Raw genomic sequence first — 20,674 nt, 5'->3', positions numbered from 1 at the left:
CGCAGGCATGGCTGGGCGGGTTGTGACGTCAAATCCGGAACTGAATAGTCTGAAGTGATCGCAAGCGCTGAGTATGTTTTGAGCTACTCTGAAACTACACAAAAATTTTTAGGAGCCACTCTGCGATACAACCGTTCGCACTTCTGCTAAGCTAAAATACACTCCCAGTGGGCGGTGGCATAGCGTTTGCACGGCTGCTAAAAACTGCTAGCGAGCGTTCAACTCTGAATGACCCCCAATATCGTCTGTTCAGATCTGATGTCTCACATTTAAAGACAGTGTTTCTTTATCCTTTTGCTAATGAAGACACTGACCTGATGAAGGTTCCTCTAATTGAGTCAAGAATTGATCCTTCAATGTATTTAAAAACCTGCTGCTTCTAGTTTTTAAACATGAATCGTTACTCCAGTTTATATCAGGATAGTTAAAGTCTCCTAACACTAGGATGTCCCCCATTCCTGCTGCTTTTTCAATTTACTGTAAGAGTTGTTCATCCTCATGTACGCTAATATCCGGTTGCCTGTAGCACGTGCCAATGACTAGTTTCTTTGCTTCAGTGCCCTCAATTGTGATCTCAATAGCGACTCCACGTTATCTCCAATCCCCTCGTAAATGATATTAAGCATGGTTTAAGAGCTGGTTTAACAAAGAGACATACCCCTCCTGCCCTTTTGGTATCCCTATCCCTCCTAAAAAGAGAATAACCCTCCAAAAACGCAACCCAGTCGTGAGAGTCGTCCCACCATGATTCCGTAATACCTATAATATCGTATTGAGACTTTGATACAAGCCATTCCAATTCTCCCATTTTACCTGATAGACTTCTTGCATTCGCGAGCATACATTTTAGCTTAGTATTTCCCTTGACTGTTTGTTTTAAAGGTATCTTATCTATATTTTCTTTCTAGAATTACTCTTGCCGATTGTTAATCTCCTCCCTCAATTTCCACCCCCATCATACTTAATACAGCCTTCCTCACTACTATCACTGTTTGACGTAATAGGACTTTCTATATCCTTCCTCCTGATGTTAGTATCTTCCCTTATGCTATGGACATCCTTTTCTATATTTCTCTGACGTCCTAGTAAATGCTGGGTACTCCGTAAGGACCATGGGGAATAGACGGGCTCCGCAGGAGACTGGGCACTCTAAAGAAAAGATTAGGTACTACATCTGGTGTGCACTGGCTCCTCCCTCTATGCCCCTCCTCCAGACCTCAGTTAGAATCTGTGCCTGGCCAGAGCTGGATGCACTCTAGGGGCTCTCCTGAGCTTCCTAGAAAGAAAAGTATTTGTTAGGTTTTTTATTTTCAGTGAGATCTGCTGGCAACAGACTCACTGCTACGTGGGACTTAGGGGAGAGAAGCAAACCTACCTGCTTGCAGCTAGCTTGTGCTTCTAGGCTACTGGACACCATTAGCTCCAGAGGGATCGAACACAGGGCCCGACCTTGATCGTCCGTTCCCGGAGCCGCGCCGCCGTCCCCCTTGCAGAGCCAGAAGACGGAAGAAATCGGCGACTGAAGACTTCGGTCTTCATTAAGGTAGCGCACAGCACTGCAGCTGTGCGCCATTGCTCCCTATGCACACCACACACTCCGGTCACTGATGGGTGCAGGGCGCTGGGGGGGGGCGCCCTGGGCAGCAATTAGAGTACCTTACATGGCTAATTGACACACAATACAGCTTTTAAGCTGTATATGTGCATAATCCCCCGCCATTATACAGATAAAAAAGCGGGAGAAGTCCGCCGAGAAGGGGGCGGGGCTATCTTCCTCAGCACACCGGCGCCATTTTCTCTTCACAGCTCCCCAGGCTCTCCCCTGCAGTTTCCAGACATCAAGGGTAAAAAATAGAGGGGGGGGGGCACTAAATTTAGGCGCAAAACTATATATATATATATATATATATATATATATATATATATATATATATATATATATATATATATATATATATATATATATATATATATAAGCAGCTATAGGGAAAATCGCTTTTGTTAGTGTAAATCCCTGATTATATAGCGCTGTGGTGTTTGCTGGCATACTCTCTCTCTGTCTCCCCAAAGGACTTTGTGGGGTCCTGTCCTCAGTCAGAGCATTCCCTGTGTGTGTGCGGTGTGTCGGTACGGCTGTGTCGACATGTTTGATGAGGACGCTTACGTGGAGGCGGAGCAGGAGCCGATAAGTGTGATGTCGCCCCCTGCGGGGCCGACACCGGAGTGGATGGATATGTGGAAGGTATTAACCGACAGTGTCAACTCCTTGCATAAAAGGTTCGATGACGCAGCTTTGGGACAGCCGGCATCTCAGCCCGCGCCTGCCCAGGCATCTCAGAGGCCGTCAGGGGCTCAAAAACGCCCGCTACCACAGATGGCAGACACAGATGTCGACACGGAGTCTGACTCCAGTGTCGACGAGGATGAGACAAATATACAATCCACTAGGGCCATCCGATGCATGATTACGGCAATGAAAAATGTGTTGCACATTTCTGACATTAACCCGGTTACCACAAAAAAGGGTATTATGTTTGGGGAGAAAAAGCAGCCAGTGACTTTTCCCCCATCTGATGAGTTAAATGAATTGTGTGAAGTAGCGTGGGGTTCCCCAGATAAGAAACTAGTAATTTCTAAGCGGTTACTAATTACTTTCCCGCCATCGGATAGGTTATGCTGGGAGACATCCCCTAAGGTGGACAAGGCGCTCACACGCTTATCAAAAAAGGTGGCACTGCCGTCTCAGGATACGGCCGCCTTAAAGGAGCCTGCAGATAGAAAGCAGGAGGCTATCCTGAAGTCTGTGTATACACACTCAGGTACTATACTGAGACCTGCTATTGCTTCAGCATGGATGTGTAGTGCTGCAGCAGCGTGGTCTGATTCCCTGTCTGATAACATTGATTCCCTTGACAGGGACACTATATTGCTAACCATAGAGCATATTAAAGACGTAGTCTTCTATATGAGAGATGCACAGAGGGACATTTGCCGGCTGGCATCTAGAATTAATGCGATGTCCATTTCTGCCAGGAGAGTATTATGGACTCGGCAGTGGACAGGTGATGCTGATTCTAAAAGGCACATGGAAATTTTGCCTTATAAGGGTGAGGAATTGTTTGGGGACGGTCTTTCGGACCTCGTATCCACAGCAACAGCTGGGAAGTCGACTTTTTTACCTCAGGTTCCCTCACAGCCTAAGAAAGCACCGTATTATCAAGTACAGTCCTTTCGGCCTCAGAAAGGCAAGCGGGTTAGAGGCACGTCCTTTCTGCCCAGAGGCAGGGGTAGAGGGAAAAAGCTGCACCATACAGCCAGTTCCCAAGAACAAAAATCCTCCCCTGCTTCCACTAAGTCCACCGCATGACGCTGGGGCTCCACATGTGGAGCCAGGTGCGGCGGGGGCCCGTCTCCGGAACTTCAGCGACCAGTGGGTTCGCTCACAGGTGGATCTCTGGGTTCTACAAGTGGTATCTCAGTGATACAAGCTGGAATTCGAGACGTCTCCCCCTCGCCGTTACCTCAAATCAGCCTTGCCAGCTACTCCCCAGGACAGGGAGGTAGTACTGGCGGCAATTCACAAGCTGTACCTCCAGCAGGTGATAATCAAAGTTCCCCTCCTTCAACAGGGACGGGGTTACTATTCCACAATGTTTGTGGTACCGAAACCAGACGGTTCGGTGAGACCCATTCTAAATTTGAAATCCTTGAACACTTATATAAGGAACCAAACAAATACTCTCCTCCTGCGCTATTTTATAGGTATTAGATAGAGTGAGATAAGAAAGTTTCTTAAGAAAGGCAGCCTGTTTCCCTGAGTTCCTTGTTAGACTGAACTAGGTATAGAAATGTGGAAAAAAAGGGGAAATTGGCGCCCAGGGATTAGTATAACCCGTAGAATGTACAGAACCCTATGGGTTTCACAAATATTACTGATTTTAAAACAAAAGCATGAACTGTTCCTTCATAAAAGTTTATTAAAATTTACAAAAACAAAATGACATGTCCATCATGTTACATAGACATTATGATGTAATTTCTCTTATAATGATCCATCAATGAAGTTGTGGAGGAATGTAGACAATTTTAAACAATATCTTAAATCCTTCCTCATAGGATATTCAGAGATCACATCAAGTAAAAAACCCAACGCGTTTCGTCTAGTGACTAGACTTCATCAGGGGTATGTCTTTTGATATTAACGTCAATCTAAAAGTACTCAGTCAGGGTGGTCGATCAGAATTGTTCGAAGGGTGACTTCAAAACATCCCTATTAGGTACTGCTGAGGCTTCAAACCGGCCTCGTGGATTCAGTATTCAGAATTCATATAATTCCTATATTTAGCCTTCAGAGGAATAGCGGAATCAGCAAATTCATGCCAAAAAAAGGACCTCATGGATCAACTATGGGCGTGAAAAGTGGATACGGATATGTTGTCCTTACAGTTTCACACAGGTAAAGACTTTCCCAAGAACAGCCAGTTGTGATCCAGTATCCATGCATGGATACTGGATCACAACTGGCTGTTCTTGGGAAAGTCTTTACCTGTGTGAAACTGTAAGGACAACATATCCGTATCCACTTTTCACGCCCATAGTTGATCCATGAGGTCCTTTTTTGGCATGAATTTGCTGATTCCGCTATTCCTCTGAAGGCTAAATATAGTAATTATATGAATACTGAATCCACGAGGCCGGTTTGAAGCCTCAGCAGTACCTAATAGGGATGTTTTGAAGTCACCCTTCGAACAATTCTGATCGACCACCCTGACTGAGTACTTTTAGATTGACGTTAATATCAAAAGACATACCCCTGATGAAGCCTAGTCACTAGACGAAACGCGTTGGGTTTTTTACTTGATGTGATCTCTGAATATCCTATGAGGAAGGATTTAAGATATTGTTTAAAATTGTCTACATTCCTCCACAACTTCATTGATGGATCATTATAAGAGAAATTACATCATAATGTCTATGTAACATGATGGACATGTCATTTTGTTTTTGTAAATTTTAATAAACTTTTATGAAGGAACAGTTCATGCTTTTGTTTTAAAATCAGTAATATTTGTGAAACCCATAGGGTTCTGTACATTCTACGGGTTATACTAATCCCTGGGCGCCAATTTCCCCTTTTTTTCCACACTTATATAAGGAAGTTCAAGTTCAAAATGGAATCGCTCAGGGCGGTTATTGCAAGCCTGGAAGAGGGGGATTACATGGTATCACTGGACATCAAGGATGCTTATCTACATGTCCCCATTTACCCACCTCACCAGGTGTACCTCCGTTTTGTGGTACAGGACTGCCATTACCAATTCCAGACGTTGCCGTTTGGTCTGTCCACGGCACCGAGGGTATTTACCAAAGTAATGGCCGAAATGATGATACTCCTTCGAAAGAAGGGAGTTATAATAAATCCCGTACTTGGACGATCTCCTTATAAAGGTGAGGTCCAGGGAGCAGTTGTTGGTCGGAGTAGCACTATCTCAGGAAGTACTACAACAGCACGGCTGGATTCTGAATATCCCGAAGTCGCAGCTGGTTCCTACGACGCGTCTGCTGTTCCTGGGTATGATTCTGGACACAGAACAGAAGAAGGTGTTTCCCCCGGAGGAGAAGGCCAAGGAGTTGTCATCTCTGGTCAGAGACCTCCTAAAACCAAAACAGGTGTCGGTGCATCACTGCACGCGAGTCCTGGGAAAGATGGTAGCTTCTTACGAGGCAATTCCATTCGGCAGGTTCCATGCACGGATCTTTCAGTGGGATCTGTTAGACAAGTGGTCCGGATCGCATCTTCAGATGCATCGGCTGATCACCCTGTCCCCGAGGGCCAGGGTGTCTCTGCTGTGGTGGCTGCAGAGTGCTCATCTACTCGAGGGCCGCAGATTCGGTATACAGGACTGGGTCCTGGTGACCACGGATGCAAGCCTCCGAGGTTGGGGGGCAGTCACTCAGGGAAGAAACTTCCAAAGACAATGGTAGAGTCAGGAAGCCTCCCTACACATAAACATTCTGGAACTAAGGGCCATTTACAATGCCCTAAGTCGGGCAAAACCCCTGCTTCAAAACCAGCCGGTGCTGATTCAGTCAGACAACATCACGGCGGTCGCCCATGTAAACCGACAGGGCGGCACAAGAAGCAGGATGGCGATGGCAGAAGCCACAAGGATTCTCCGATGGGCGGAAAATCACGTGATAGCACTGTCAGCAGTGTTCATTCCGGGAGTGGACAACTGGGAAGCAGACTTCCTCAGCAGGCACGACCTCCACCCGGGAGAGTGGGGACTTCATCCAGAAGTCTTCCAGCTGATTGTAAATCGTTGGGAAAGGCCACAGGTGGACATAATGGCGTCCCGCCTCAACAAAAAGCTAAAAAGATATTGCGCCAGGTCAAGGGACCCTCAGGCGATAGCTGTGGACGCTCTAGTGACACCGTGGGTGTACCAGTCGGTTTATGTGTTCCCTCCTCTTCCTCTCATACCAAAGGTACTGAGGATAACAAGAAAGAGAGGAGTAAGAACTATACTCATCGTTCCGGATTGGCCAAGAAGGACTTGGTACCCGGAACTACAAGAAATGATCTCAGAGGACCCTTGGCCTCTGCCGCTCCGACAGGAACTGCTACAGCAGGGGCCCTGTCTGTTCCAAGACTTACCGCGGCTGCGTTTGACGGCATGGCGGTTGAACGCCGGATCCTGATGGAAAAGGGCATTCCGGTTGAAGTCATTCCTACGCTGATAAAAGCTAGGAAGGATGTGACAGCTAAACATTATCACCGCATATGGCGAAAATATGTTGCTTGGTGTGAGGCTATGAAGGCCCCAACAGAAGAATTTCAGCTGGGTCGATTTCTGCACTTCCTACAGTCAGGAGTGACTATGGGCCTAAAATTGGGATCCATTAAAGTCCAGATTTCGGCCCTGTCTATTTTCTTTCAAAAAGAACTGGCTTCACTGCCTGAAGTTCAGACGTTTGTGAAGGGAGTGCTGCATATTCAGCCCCCTTTTGTGCCTCCAGTGGCACCTTGGGATCTCAACGTTGTGTTGGATTTCCTAAAATCACATTGGTTTGAGCCACTTCAGACCGTGGAGTTGGAATATCTCACGTGGAAAGTGGTCATGCTTTTGGCCTTGGCTTCGGCTAGGCGTGTGTCAGAATTGGCGGCTTTGTCCTGTAAGAGCCCCTATCTGATCTTCCATATGGACAGGGCAGAATTGAGGACTTGTCCCCAATTTCTCCCTAAGGTGGTATCAGCGTTTCATTTGAACCAACCTATTGTGGTGCCTGCGGCTACTCGGGACTTGGAGGCTTCCAAGCTGCTGGATGTAGTCCGGGCCCTGAAAATCTATGTTTCCAGGACGGCTAGAGTCAGAAAAACTGATTTGCTGTTTATCCTGCATGCACCCAACAAGCTGGGTGCTCCTGCTTCTAAGCAGACTATTGCTCGCTGGATCTGTTGCACGATTGAACTTGCACATTCTGCGGCTGGACTGCCGCATCCTAAATCGGTAAAAGCCCATTCCACGAGGAAGGTGGGCTCTTCTTGGGCGGCTTCCCGAGGGGTCTCGGCTTTACAACTTTGCCGAGCTGCTACCTGGTCGGGATCAAACACGTTTGCAAAATTCTACAAGTTTGATACCCTGGCTGAGGAGGACCTTGAGTTTGCTCATTCGGTGCTGCAGAGTCATCCGCACTCTCCCGCCCTTTTGGGAGCTTTGGTATAATCCCCATGGTCCTTACGGAGTACCCAGCATCCACTAGGACGTCAGAGAAAATAAGATTTTACTCACCGGTAAATCTATTTCTCGTAGTCCGTAGTGGATGCTGGGAGCCCGTCCCAAGTGCGGAATGCTGCAATACTTGTATATAGTTATTGCTTAACTATAGGGTTTTTTGTTCTGAGCCATCGGTTTAATGAGGCTCAGTTGTTATTCATACTGTTAACTGGGTATAGTTATCACGAGTTGTACGGTGTGATTGGTGTGGCTGGTATGAGTCTTACCCTGGATTCCAAATCCTTTCCTTGTAATGTCAGCTCTTCCGGGCACAGTTTCCCTAACTGAGGTCTGGAGGAGGGGCATAGAGGGAGGAGCCAGTGCACACCAGATGTAGTACCTAATCTTTTCTTTAGAGTGCCCAGTCTCCTGCGGAGCCCGTCTATTCCCCATGGTCCTTACGGAGTACCCAGCATCCACTACGGACTACGAGAAATAGATTTACCGGTGAGTAAAATCTTATTATCGTATTGTTGTGCAATACTCATCAGTAGGTAATAAACTTGGAATGTCTTGATCAATACCTTTTGTCAGTAATTCCGGTGTCAGCACCCATGCAGATACCCTTGCCTGCTGATCTTTAGCTCCCCCTTCTCCTCCCCCAAATTGTTCACTACCCCCATCTTTACTGTTCTCTCTGTTTGTCCCGTAGATTCTAGCTAAACCCTCCTCCCAGGCTCCTAGTTTAAAAGCTCCTCCAACCTAACCATCCTACCCTCCCAGCACAGCAGCCCCCTCCTCATTCAGGTGCAATCTATCGTGACAAAAAAGATGTTGTCTGACTGAGAAGTCCGCCCAGTGTTCCAAGAACACAAACCTCTCCTTCCTACACCAGTCTCTAAGCCACACATTTACCTCCCTAATCTCCCCCTGCCTTCCTGGGCTAGCGCGTGGCACTGGTAATATTTTGGAGAATATTACCTTAGATGTCCTTGCCTTCATTTTCTTGCCTAATTCCCTATAGTTTTTCTTAAGGACATCCCACCCACCACTAACTTTGTCATTGGTGCCAACATGCACCAAGACCGCTGGGTCTTTACCAGCCCCTCCCAACAATCTTATCTACCCGGTCCGTGATGTGCCGTACCCGAGCACCCGGGAGACAACAGATTGTACGGCAATCGCGGTCCCGGCAGCAGATTGCCCTGTCTGTCCTCCTGATGATAGAATCCCCTACCACCACAATATGACTAGGTACCTCACTATCAGTTTTTTCCCATCTGTACCGGGGGGACCGCTCCTCTGGTTGCGAGAGGGAACAGTCTCCTCCAGTTCTGTCATTTCCTCACGGTCATCCCCAGAATCTTCGTCCAATCGGGCAAATTTGTTGGGGTTTGGCAGATCGGAGATGTCCTGTCTCCCCCTCCCCCTCTTCTTCCTTCTAACCGTGACCCAGCTGTATACCTGATCATCCTAGTCTACCAGTGTGTCTCCCCCCCCCCCCCCCCCTGCAACTCCTCCACCGTTCTATCTAAACTTTGCTCAAGATTGTAAATGTCCCTGAGGGGCAGATTTATTAAGCTCGATAAAGTGGCAGGTGATAAAGGACCAGACAATCAGATTTTAACTTCCATGTCACAGGCCTGGTTTGAAAAAATGACAGGAGCTGACTGGCTGGTCCTTTATCACTTTCCACTTTATCACTTCACCGAGCTTAATAAATCTGCTCCTCAGTCGCTTAGATCAGATACCTGGGCTTCTAGGGCAGCCGCTCGCTCACATTTCGCACAGATGTACCCGCACTCGGACTGTTGTGCCAGGGGCGCATACATCATGCACGACACGCACTGAGATCCTCAATCTCGGCCCCACCCATTTTTAATATGTGCTAACTCCCTGTTACCGTCTGAAAATTAAAAAACAAAACAAAGGGACAATTTATATATGAGTACAATAAATAAGGGACAAAAGGACAATAAATAAAACCAAGGACAAATATAGGACAAATTAAGTAAAATAAATAAAATACAGTAAGTGACAGGTGAAAAAATAAAAAGAAAGGGGCAATCTATATGTAAAGGACAATATATAAGGGACCAGGGGACAATAAATAAACAACTGATAAATACTGGATAACAGCATCATCAGAGTAAAAAGTTTTTCTCAGTCAGTATCCCTGACTATGTTTCAGGCTCGGAAACCAATCACAGTGCCCAGTAAAACTTTTCATCTTTTGGTGCAAATATAAAGGCCTCTCAGCTGAAATTCTTAGTCTTTTCCGCTTCTTGTCCTGTCTGCAGAACATTTGTCAGAAGGACTTTGTCTTCTTATCTTCAGAGACAGGGTTCTGCTCTAGATTTTCTTTTCTAGAGATGATTACCAACATTCTTTCGGATGTTCTGTGTTTCCTTTACAGCTTTTTGCATATACAGTTTCCATGTGTAGCTCCTGTGTCTCCTTTCCATCCTCTGGACTCTGTTGGGTGGCGGTTCCTTCCTCTTATGGTGTTTTTTTTTTTTTTGCCCATTGCCTCAGCTCGGCGTGTTTCTGAGTTAGCAGCCATTTGCTGCAGTCCGCCTTTGTTGGTTTATCTGTGATAGTGGTTTTACATACAAAACTCTTTTTTTCAACACAGGAGGAGCTGTGGCTCAGCACACTAATGCTAGAGACCAGTGTATATAGAGATCTGGGTTCAAGACCAACCTTGAACCAAGACCTTTAAAGTTCGCCGTACGGGCACGTTGTTAGTTCTTAGTGGTGCGCCCCAGCGAGGTTGACTGGTCTCTAAGAACACTGTGGCTCATTGGGTCACATCAGCTATCTGTCAGCCTTATGTGTCCTCTGCTGTTCCTGACCTTCTGCGGAGTTGTGCAACCCAGGCCGTTGGGTCCTTCTGGGCTGAGGTGCCTCGATTGTGCAGCTGCGTAGAGCGGCAACCTTCACAGGATTCTGTTGTTTCCATACTTTTGGTATGGGGGGATGCCTATGTTGGGCGTCTGATCTTTGGGGCGGATTTCCTGCCTGTTTACTCCCCCCCCCCCCCCCCCCCACCCCTCTTTGGCTTGCTTTGGGATATCACCCAAGTGTAAGTGCGCATTGTCCCACAGATGGAGAAATTTGGATTTTTTACTTACCGTAAAATCTCTTTCTCTGATTCCATCATGGTGGTACGCTGCGATCCCTTCCCTTTTGTCTGGTTATTGATTGTTGGTTTTCTTTTCTCTCTCTCGGATTTGTTTAACATTAACTGAGGAGTACTTCCAGTGAACAGGGCGTTGATGGGAGGGGTTAGAGGGGGAGGAGTTGGTTCTTTTCATAGCTTGTGCCAAACTCCATACTCGCACACTCTAACCCAACTGTAAGTGCCCAGTGTCCCCCAGATGGACTCAAAGAAAGAGATTTTATGGTAAGTAAAAAAATCCGAATTTTTCTAACATTCTTATTGTGTTTCTTTAGCGGACAGAAACTTCTTGGAGTCCTTATTGGGGACTGTGGAGCACCAGTTTGGAGCCCAAGGGGTGAGTGATGGTATTTCATGTAATATTGAGTGTTGCAAAAGGGATGTCGTTAATATCCAGGCGATTAGTACTCCGGTGGTCAGAATGCCGACAGCTGTGCCTATGCTATTCCCACTCGTGGGTGTCCACGACGCCCACAGAGTGGGGATAGAACCTGTGGCGAGTTCAGCGAGCCACTGAGCCTGCAGCGTGGCAAGTGCACCGGCTTTCTAGCGCTTGCCCAGCTGCCGGCATTCTGGCGGCCGGGATCCCAGCGTCTGTATTCTGACCGCCAGGATCCTGCCCGCGGGATTCCTTACCCAACCCTTGCAAAGTTGTACAATATAAATTTCATGTGCTATAAATATCTGCAATTTATTAAGACTGTTCGGTATCCAGGACTAGGAAAAATCAGTCCTTTCCATCCTAAAAACACCCTGCAAAGAGAAATTAGCTAAAATCAGAATGCATCTTCAGCAAGTATACAGTGCGGTAAAGTGGTCTTTGAAAGTGTTCAAGATTTGGCCATAAAAAACATTATTAAGACCCATTACTCTGAACTTTCAGCTCTGAATTTATAAATTGACCAACAATGAGGCTAATGTGCCTAAAACTGAAATAACTAAAACTATTTCCACTTTATTCAACCATGTCTCGGGCAGGGTAAGCAAACTATGGACCTTACATGTAGAATGCTAAACTTTCTTCAGTACTTAAACATTGTAGATGTGAAGATCTAAAATCTGCTACATACTGTATTTCCTGAAGGCAGAGGCCTGCGATAAATGTAATAAGTTTCAGCTCTTAACCCGAAATGAGAGACCGGAGACTGGGTAAGGCAAGGGTAGAGAAAGAAAGAGATGGGGGAGGTATCATATAAAAAACCCAACTAGAGTCTCATGAATGAATGGACCGGTAATACTAGTGTGTGTATGTAAATTATATTCACCTCTCGTGTCAGTGTGTAGGTGGGTGTATGTACGTGTGGAGATATATATATATATATTAGAAATGTAGAAGCCGCACTCGCACATTCTTTTCATACATCAGCTGGGGTGCAAAATCCAGAGCAAAGTCCAATCCAGACAGAGTCCCAAATATATCTTCAAAAAATAAGGATGCACTCACCAGACTTCTTCAAAAAGTACAATACGAGCCTTTAATAAGTACAGCACATACTCACAAGGTCATGGTCAACGTTTCGGCTCACAACAAAGCCTTTTTCAAGATCAGATCACCAGATGCTATCTCCCTGAGATGGCATCTGTTGATCTGGTCTTGAAAAAGGCTCTCTGGTGAGCTGAAACGTTGACCATGACCTTGTGAGTATGTGCTGTTGCCATTAAATGCTTGTTTTGTACTTTTTGAAGAAGTCTGGTGAGTGCATCCTTATTTTTTGAAGATATATATATATATATATATATATATACACACATATATATATATATATATATACACATACACACAGACACTTTTGCAAAAGAAAAAGAGACCAGCACTCACGTTTTGATGGTGAAAAGAAAAAAGGGGTTTATTCCTTACAGAAGAAACATCTGGACTTGATCCTAGTACTACAGCCCGACGGCTGTTCCAACTCTCCGTGGTTATCGTCAGGGGCAGAAAACCACAGAGAGTTGGAACGGCCGTCGGGCTGTAGTACTAGGATCATGTCCAGATGTTTCTTCTGAAAGGAATAAACACCTTTTTTCTCTTCATCATCAAAACGTGAGTACTGGTCTCTCTTTCTTTTCTTTTGCAAAAGTGAGTGTCTGTATCAATTTCCAGGACCCTGCACCACCAAGTCAATTTGATTTTTACTGAGTGCTGTCACTTTGATATGTTTTATATATATATATATATATATATATATATATATATATATATATATATATATATATATATATATATATATATTTCTCTGACGTCCTAGTGGATGCTGGGAACTCCGTAAGGACCATGGGGAATAGCGGCTCCACAGGAGACTGGGCACAAAAAGAAAGCTTTAGGACTACCTGGTGTGCACTGGCTCCTCCCCCTATGACCCCCCTCCAAGCCTCAGTTAGATTTTTGTGCCCGACCGAGCAGGGTGCAATCTAGGGGGCTCTCCTGAGCTTCTTAGATAAAAGTTAGTTTTAGGTTTTTTTATTTTCAGTGAGACCTGCTGGCAACAGGCTCACTGCATCGAGGGACTAAGGGGAGAAGAAGCGAACCTGCCTGCTTGCAGCCAGCTTGGGCTTCTTAGGCTACTGGACACCATTAGTTCCAGAGGGATCGAACACAGGCCCAGCCTCGGAGTCCGGTCCCAGAGCCGCGCCGCCGGCCCCCTTACAGAGCCAGAAGCAAGAAGAGGTCCGGAAAATCGGCGGCAGAAGACATCAGTCTTCATCAAGGTAGCGCACAGCACTGCAGCTGTGCGCCATTGCTCCTCATGCACACCTCACACTGCGGTCACTGATGGGTGCAGGGCGCTGGGGGGGGGGGCGCCCTGAGCAGCAATATTAACACCTTGGCTGGCAAAAATACATCCCATATAACCCCCAGGGCTATATGGATGTACATTAACCCCTGCCAGAATCCATAAAAATGCGGGAGAAAAGTCCGCGAAAAAGGGGCGGAGCTATCTCCTTCAGCACACTGGCGCCATTTTTCCCTCACAGCTCAGTTGGAGGGAAGATCCCTGGCTCTCCCCTGCAGTTAATACACTACAGAAAGGGTTAAAAAGAGAGGGGGGGCACAATTTAGGCGCAGTATACATATATATATGCAGCTATAAGGGAAAACACTTTTTATAGGTGCTATCCCTGTGATATATAGCGCCCTGGTGTGTGCTGGCATACTCTCCCTCTGTCTCCCCAAAGGGCTTTGTGGGGTCCTGTCCTCTATCAGAGCATTCCCTGTGTGTGTGCTATGTGTCGGTACGGCTGTGTCGACAGGTATGTGGAGGATAATGAGGTGGAGGCGGAGCGAATGCCTGTAAATATGTTGTCACCCCCCGCGGGGTCGACATCGGTGTGGTTGAACTTATGGAAGGATTACGTGAAAGTGTCAACTCCTTACATAAAAGGTTGACGACACAGAACAGCCGGCTACTCAGCTTGTGCCTGTTCCAGCGTCTCAAATGTCATGGGGGGCTCTAAAATCGCCCGCTACCTCAGATAACAGACACAGATGTCGACACGGATACTGACTCCAGTGTCGACGTCGATGAGACTGGTGTACCCTCCAAATAGGTCCACCCGTTACAGGATTGAGGCAATGAAAAATGTATTACACATTTATGATTATACTCCAGGTACCACATAAAAGGGTATTGTGTTTGGTGAGAGAAAACTATTAGTAGTTTTTCCTGCATCTGAGAAATTAAATGAGGTGTGTGAGGAAGAGTGGTCTTCCCCCGGTAAGAAATTGATAATTTCTAAAATGGTTATTGGCAGCGAACCCTTTCCCGCCAGAGGATAGGTCACGCGGGGAAACACCCCATAGGGTAGATACAGCGCTTACACGCTTATCAGAAAAGGTGGCACTACCGTCTCCGGATACGGCCGCCCTGAAGGGACCTGCTGATAGAAAGCAGGAGGTTACCCTATAAGATATAGTCACACACTAGGGCATTATATTGCGACCAGCCGTTGCTTCGGCATGGATGTGCAGTGCTCCCGCTGCGTGGTCAGATTCCCTGTCGGAAAATAACTATGGATAGGGACAATATTTTGCTGAGAATAGAGCATATAAAAGACGTGGTCTTATACATGCGTGATGCACAGAGGGATATTTGCCGGCTGGCATCAAAAATAAGCGCTAGGTCCATTGCCGCCAGACGGGGGTTATGGACTTGGCAATGGTCAGGCGATGCCGACTCGAATCGGCACATGGAAGTTGCCCTATAAGGGAGTAAAACTGTTTGGGGATGGTTTTTCAGACCTCGTTTCCACAGCTACTGTTGGGAAATCGATTTTTTTGCCACAGGCTACCCCACAACAAAAGAAAGCACCGTAGCATGAAGTACAGTCCTTTCGGCCCCAGAAAAGCAAGAGGGCTAGAGGCTCATCCTTTCTGCCGAGAGGCAAAGGTAGAGGAAAAAGCTGCAACACACAGCTAGTTCCCAAGAGCAGAAGTCCTCCCTGCGTCCGGTAGGTCCACAGCATGGTGCGGGGGCTGCTCAGGCGGACCCGGGTACGGTGGGGGCCCGTCTCAGAAATTTCAGCGGACAGTGGGCTCTCTCACATGGATCCCTGGGTCCTTCAAGTAGTATCTCAGGGGTACAGGCTGGAGTTCGAGACGTTCTTCCCCCCCGCCGTTTCCTAAAATCTGCCTTACCGGCACCTCCCTCTGCCAGGGAGACGGTGTTGGTGGATATTCAACACTATAATCACAACAAGTGATTGTCAAGGTGCCCCTCCTTCAGCAAGGAAGGGGTTACTATTCCACAGTGGTGGTGGTACCGAAACGTTTCGGTGAGACCCATCTTGAAATTAAAATACTTGAACTTTTATATCAGAAGATTCAAGTTCAAGATGGAATCGCTCAGGGCGGATATTACGAGCCTGGACGAGGGGGATTACAGGGTCTCCCTGGACATCAAGGATGCGTACCTGCATGTCCCCATTTACCCTCCTCACCAGGAGTACCTCAGATATGTGGTACAGGACTGTCACTATCAGTTCCAGACGCGGCCGGTGGAGTTGTCCACGGCACCGAAGGTCTTTACCTAGGTAATGGCAGAAGTGATGATACTCCTTCGCAACAAGGAAGTTTTTATTATCCCGTACTTGGACGATCTCCTGATAAAGGCGAGGTCCAAAGAACAGTTGGTAGTGGGGGTAGCACTCTCTCGGGAAGTGCTACAACAGCACGACTGGATTCTCAATATTCCAAAGTCACAGCTGGTCCCGACGACACGTCTTCTGTTCCTGGGAATGTTTCTGAACGCAGACCAGAAAAGAGTGTTTCTTCCAGTGGAAAAAGCCGAGGAGTTGTCATCTCTAGTCAGAGACATCCTAAAACCAGGACAGGTGTCGGTACATCAATGCACACGAGTCCTGGGGAAAATGGTAGCTTCGTACGAAGCATAATTCCATTCGGAAGACTCCACGCAAGGACGTTCCAGTGGGACCTGTGGGACTAATGGTCCGGGTCCCATCTACAGATACAACAGCGGATAACCCTGTCAGCAAGAAACAGGGTGTCGCTGCTGTGGTGGCTGCAGAGGGCTCATCTACTAGAGGGCCGCAGATTCGGAATACAGGACTGGGTCCTGGTGACCACGGATGCTAGCCTTCGGGGCTGGGGTGCAGTCACACAGGGAAGAAATTTCCAAGGAGATTTCGCTTCACATAAATATTCTGCAGCGAAGGGCCATTTACAATGCTCTAAGCCAAGCAAGGCCCCTGCTTCAGAACCAGCCGGTACTGATCCAATCAGACGACATCACGGCGGTCGCCCATGTAAATAGACAGGGCGGCACAAGAAGCAGGATGGCGATGGCAGAAGCCACAAGGATTCTCCGATGGGCGACCTACACCCAGGAGAATGGGGACTTCATTCAGAAGTTTTCCAAATGCGGGTAAACCGTTGGGAATGACCACGGGTGGACATGATGGCGTCCCGCCTCAACAAGAAGTTGAAAAGATATTGCGCCAGGTCAAGGGACCCTCAGGCGATCGCTGGGGACGCTCTAGTGACACCGTGGGTGTACCAGTCGGTTTATGTGTCTCCTCCTCTACCTCTCATACCCAAGGTACTGAGAATAATAAGAAGGCGAGGAGTGAAAACCATACTCGGGGTTCCGGATTGGCCATGAAGAGCTTGGTACCTGGAATTTCAAGAGATGCTGGCAGAGGACCCTTGGCCTCTGCCGCTTAGACAAGACCTGCTGCAGCAGGGACCCTGTCTGTTCCAAGACTTACCGCGGCTGCGTTTGACGGCATGGCGGTAGAACACCGGATCCTAAAGGAAAAGGGTATTCCGAAGGAAGTCATCCCTACCCTGATCATAGCCAGGAAGGATGTCACCGCAAGACATTATCGCCGCGTTTGGCGAAAATTTGTTGCTTGGTGGGAGGCCATGAAGGCCCCGACGGAGGAATTTCAACTATGTCGATTCCTGCACTTCCTGCAAGCAGGGGTGACGTTTGGGCCTCAAATTGGGGTCCATCAAGTTCCAGATTTCGGCTCTGTCGATTTTCTTCCAGAAAGAACTGGCTTCACTGCCTGAAGTTCAGACTTTGGTTAAAGGAGTACTACATATTCAGCCTCCTTTTGTGCCTCCTGTGGCACTTTTTGGATCTCAACGGGGTGTTGGATTTCCTAAAGTCGCATTGGTTGAGCCACTTTAAAACCATGGAGCTAAAGTATCTCGCGTGGAAAGTGGTCATGCTCTTGGCCTTGGCCAGGCGTGTGTCAGAATTGGCGGCTTTGTCATGTAAAAGCCCTTATCTGATTTTCTATATGGATAGGGCAGAGTTGAGGACTCGTCCTCAGTTTCTCCCAAAGGTGGTCTCAGGTTTTCACTTGATCCAACCTATTGTGGTGCCTGCGGCTACTAGGGACTTGGAGGATTCCAAGTTGCTGGACGTAGTCAGGGCCCTGAAAATTTTATTTTTCCAGGACGGCTGGAGTCAGGAAAACTGACTCGCTGTTTATCCTGATGGCACCCAACAAGCTGGGTGCTCCTGCTTCTAAGCAGTCTATTGCGCGCTGGATTTGTAGCACTATTCAGCTGGCGCATTCTGCGGTAGGATGACCGCAGCCTAAATCAATAAAAGCCCATTCCACAAGGAAGGTGGGCTCATCTTGGGCGGCTGCCCGAGGGGTCTCGGCTTTACAACTTTGCCGAGCGGCTACTTGGTCAGGGGCAAACACGTTTGCAAAATTCTATCGATTTGATACCCTGGCTGAGGAGGACCTGGAGTTCTCTCATTCGGTGCTGCAGAGTCATCCGCACTCTCCCGCCCGTTTGGGAGCTTTGGTATAATCCCCATGGTCCTTACGGAGTTCCCAGCATCCACTAGGACGTCAGAGAAAATAAGAATTTACTTACCGATAATTCTATTTCTCGTAGTCCGTAGTGGATGCTGGGCGCCCATCCCAAGTGCGGATTGTCTGCAATACTTGTACATAGTTATTGTTAACTAATCGGGTTCTTGTTGTGAGCCATCTATTCAGAGGCTCCTCTGTTATCATGCTGTTAACTGGGTTTCATATCACAAGTTGTACGGTGTGATTGGTGTGGCTGGTATGAGTCTTAACCGGGATTCAAAATCCTTCCTTATTGTGTACGCTCGTCCGGGCACAGTATCCTAACTGAGGCTTGGAGGGGGGTCATAGGGGGAGGAGCCAGTGCACACCAGGTAGTCCTAAAGCTTTCTTTTTGTGCCCAGTCTCCTGCGGAGCCGCTATTCCCCATGGTCCTTACGGAGTTCCCAGCATCCACTACGGACTACGAGAAATAGAATTATCGGTAAGTAAATTCGTATTTTCTCTAACGTCCTAGTGGATGCTAGGGACTCCGTAAGGACCATGGGGAATGCACGGGCTCCGCAGGAGACTGGGCACTCTAAGAAAGAATTAGTACTACTGGTGTGCACTGGCTCCTCCCTCTATGCCCCTCCTCCAGACCTCAGTTAGAATCTGTGCCCGGAAGGAGCTGGGTGCATTTTAGTGAGCTCTCCTGAGCTTGCTATTAAGAAAGTATTTTAGTTAGGTTTTTTATTTTCAGAGAGCTTCTGCTGGCAACAGACTCTCTGCTACGTGGGACTGAGGGGAGAGAAGCAAACCTACTAACTGCGGCTAGGTTGCGCTTCTTAGGCTACTGGACACCATTAGCTCCAGAGGGTTCGAACACAGGAACTTAACCTTGGTCGTCCGTTCCCGGAGCCGCGCCGCCGTTCCCCTCGCAGAGCCAGAAGACAGAAGCCGGCGGATGAAGCAAGAAGACTTCAAAATCGGCGGCAGAAGACTCCTGTCTTCACATGAGGTAGCGCACAGCACTGCAGCTGTGCGCCATTGCGCCCACACTAACCCACACACTCCGGTCACTGTAGGGCGCAGGGGGGGGCGCCCTGGGCAGCAATTGAGTACCTCCTGGCAAAAGCAGCATATATACAGCTGGGCACTGTATATATGCATGAGCCCCCGCCATTTTTTACACCAAATCGTGGGACAGAAGCCCGCAGCTGAGGGGGCGGGGCTTCTTCCTCAGCACTCACCAGCGCCATTTTCTCTCCACAGCTCCGCTGAGAGGAAGCTCCACAGGCTCTCCCCTGCAGACTCACGGTAGAAAGAGGGTAAAAAGAGAGGGGGGGCACATAAATTTAGCGCAATAATCATATATACAGCAGCTACTGGGTAAACACTAAGTTACTGTGTGATTCCTGGGTCATATAGCTCTGGGTTGTGTGCTGGCATACTCTCTCTCTGTCTCTCCAAAAGGCCTTGTGGTGGTCCTGTCCTCATATAGAGCATTCCCTGTGTGTATGGTGTGTCGGTACGCTTGTGTCGACATGTTTGACGAGGAGGGCTATGTGGAGGCAGAGCAGGTGCAGATGAATGAGGTGTCCCCGCCGACGGCGCCGACACCTGATTGGATGGATGAGTGGAAGGTGTTAAATGATAATGTAAACTCCTTGTATAAAAGGTTGGATAAAGCTGAAGCCTTGGGACAGTCTGGGTTTCAGCCCATGCCTGATCCTACAGCGCAGAGGCCGTCAGGGTCTCAGAAGCGCCCACTATCCCATATTGTTGACACAGATATCGACACGGATTCTGACTCCAGTGTCGATGGCGATGATGCAAGATTGCAGCCTAAAATGGCTAAAGCCATCCGCTACATGATTGTAGCTATGAAGGATGTATTGCACATATCAGAGGTAAACCCTGTCCCTGACAAGAGGGTTTATATGTTTGGGGAGAAAAAGCAAGAGGTGACTTTTCCCCCTTCACATGAGTTAAATGAGTTATGTGAAAAAGCTTGGGATTCTTCTGATAGGAAAGTGCTGATTTCCAAAAGGTTACTTATGGCGTACCCCTTCCCGCCAACGGACAGGATGCGCTGGGAATCCTCCCCTAGGGTAGACAAAGCTCTGACACGCTTATCTAAGAAGGTGGCCCTGCCGTCACAGGATACGGCCTCCCTAAAGGATCCTGCGGATAGGAAGCAGGAAGGTATCCTGAAGTCTGTTTATACACATTCAGGTACCATACTGCGGCCGGCTATTGCGTCGGCCTGGATGTGTAGTGCTGTAGCAGCATGGACAGATACACTGTCTGAGGAACTGGATACCTTGGACAAGGATACTATTTTACTGACCCTGGGGCATATAAAAGACGCTGTCCTATATATGAGGGATGCCCAGAGGGACATTTGCCTACTGGGCTCTAGAATAAATGCAATGTCGATTTCTGCCAGAAGGGTCCTGTGGACTCGGCAATGGACAGGCGATGCCGACTCTAAAAAGCACAT

At 47.7% G+C, this 20,674-nt stretch overlaps 1 protein-coding gene across 2 annotated transcripts in view; it reads left to right on the top strand.

The window, feature by feature from the left end:
* ANKRD13A (ankyrin repeat domain 13A) overlaps positions 1-20,674 on the top strand; it is a 227,682-nt gene that overhangs the window by 106,977 nt on the left and 100,031 nt on the right. For both annotated transcript variants that reach the window (XM_063913226.1, XM_063913225.1), the window contains one exon: positions 11,175-11,236. In XM_063913226.1, coding sequence (XP_063769296.1) covers positions 11,175-11,236 — 62 coding nt within the window. The remainder of the gene's footprint in view (positions 1-11,174; positions 11,237-20,674) is intronic.

Source organism: Pseudophryne corroboree, chromosome 1 (assembly GCF_028390025.1).
Source record: "Pseudophryne corroboree isolate aPseCor3 chromosome 1, aPseCor3.hap2, whole genome shotgun sequence".
Taxonomy (NCBI): Eukaryota; Metazoa; Chordata; class Amphibia; order Anura; family Myobatrachidae; genus Pseudophryne; species Pseudophryne corroboree.
The sequence above is the reverse complement of the archived record's forward strand: the minus strand, read 5'-3'. Positions and strand labels throughout refer to the sequence as shown.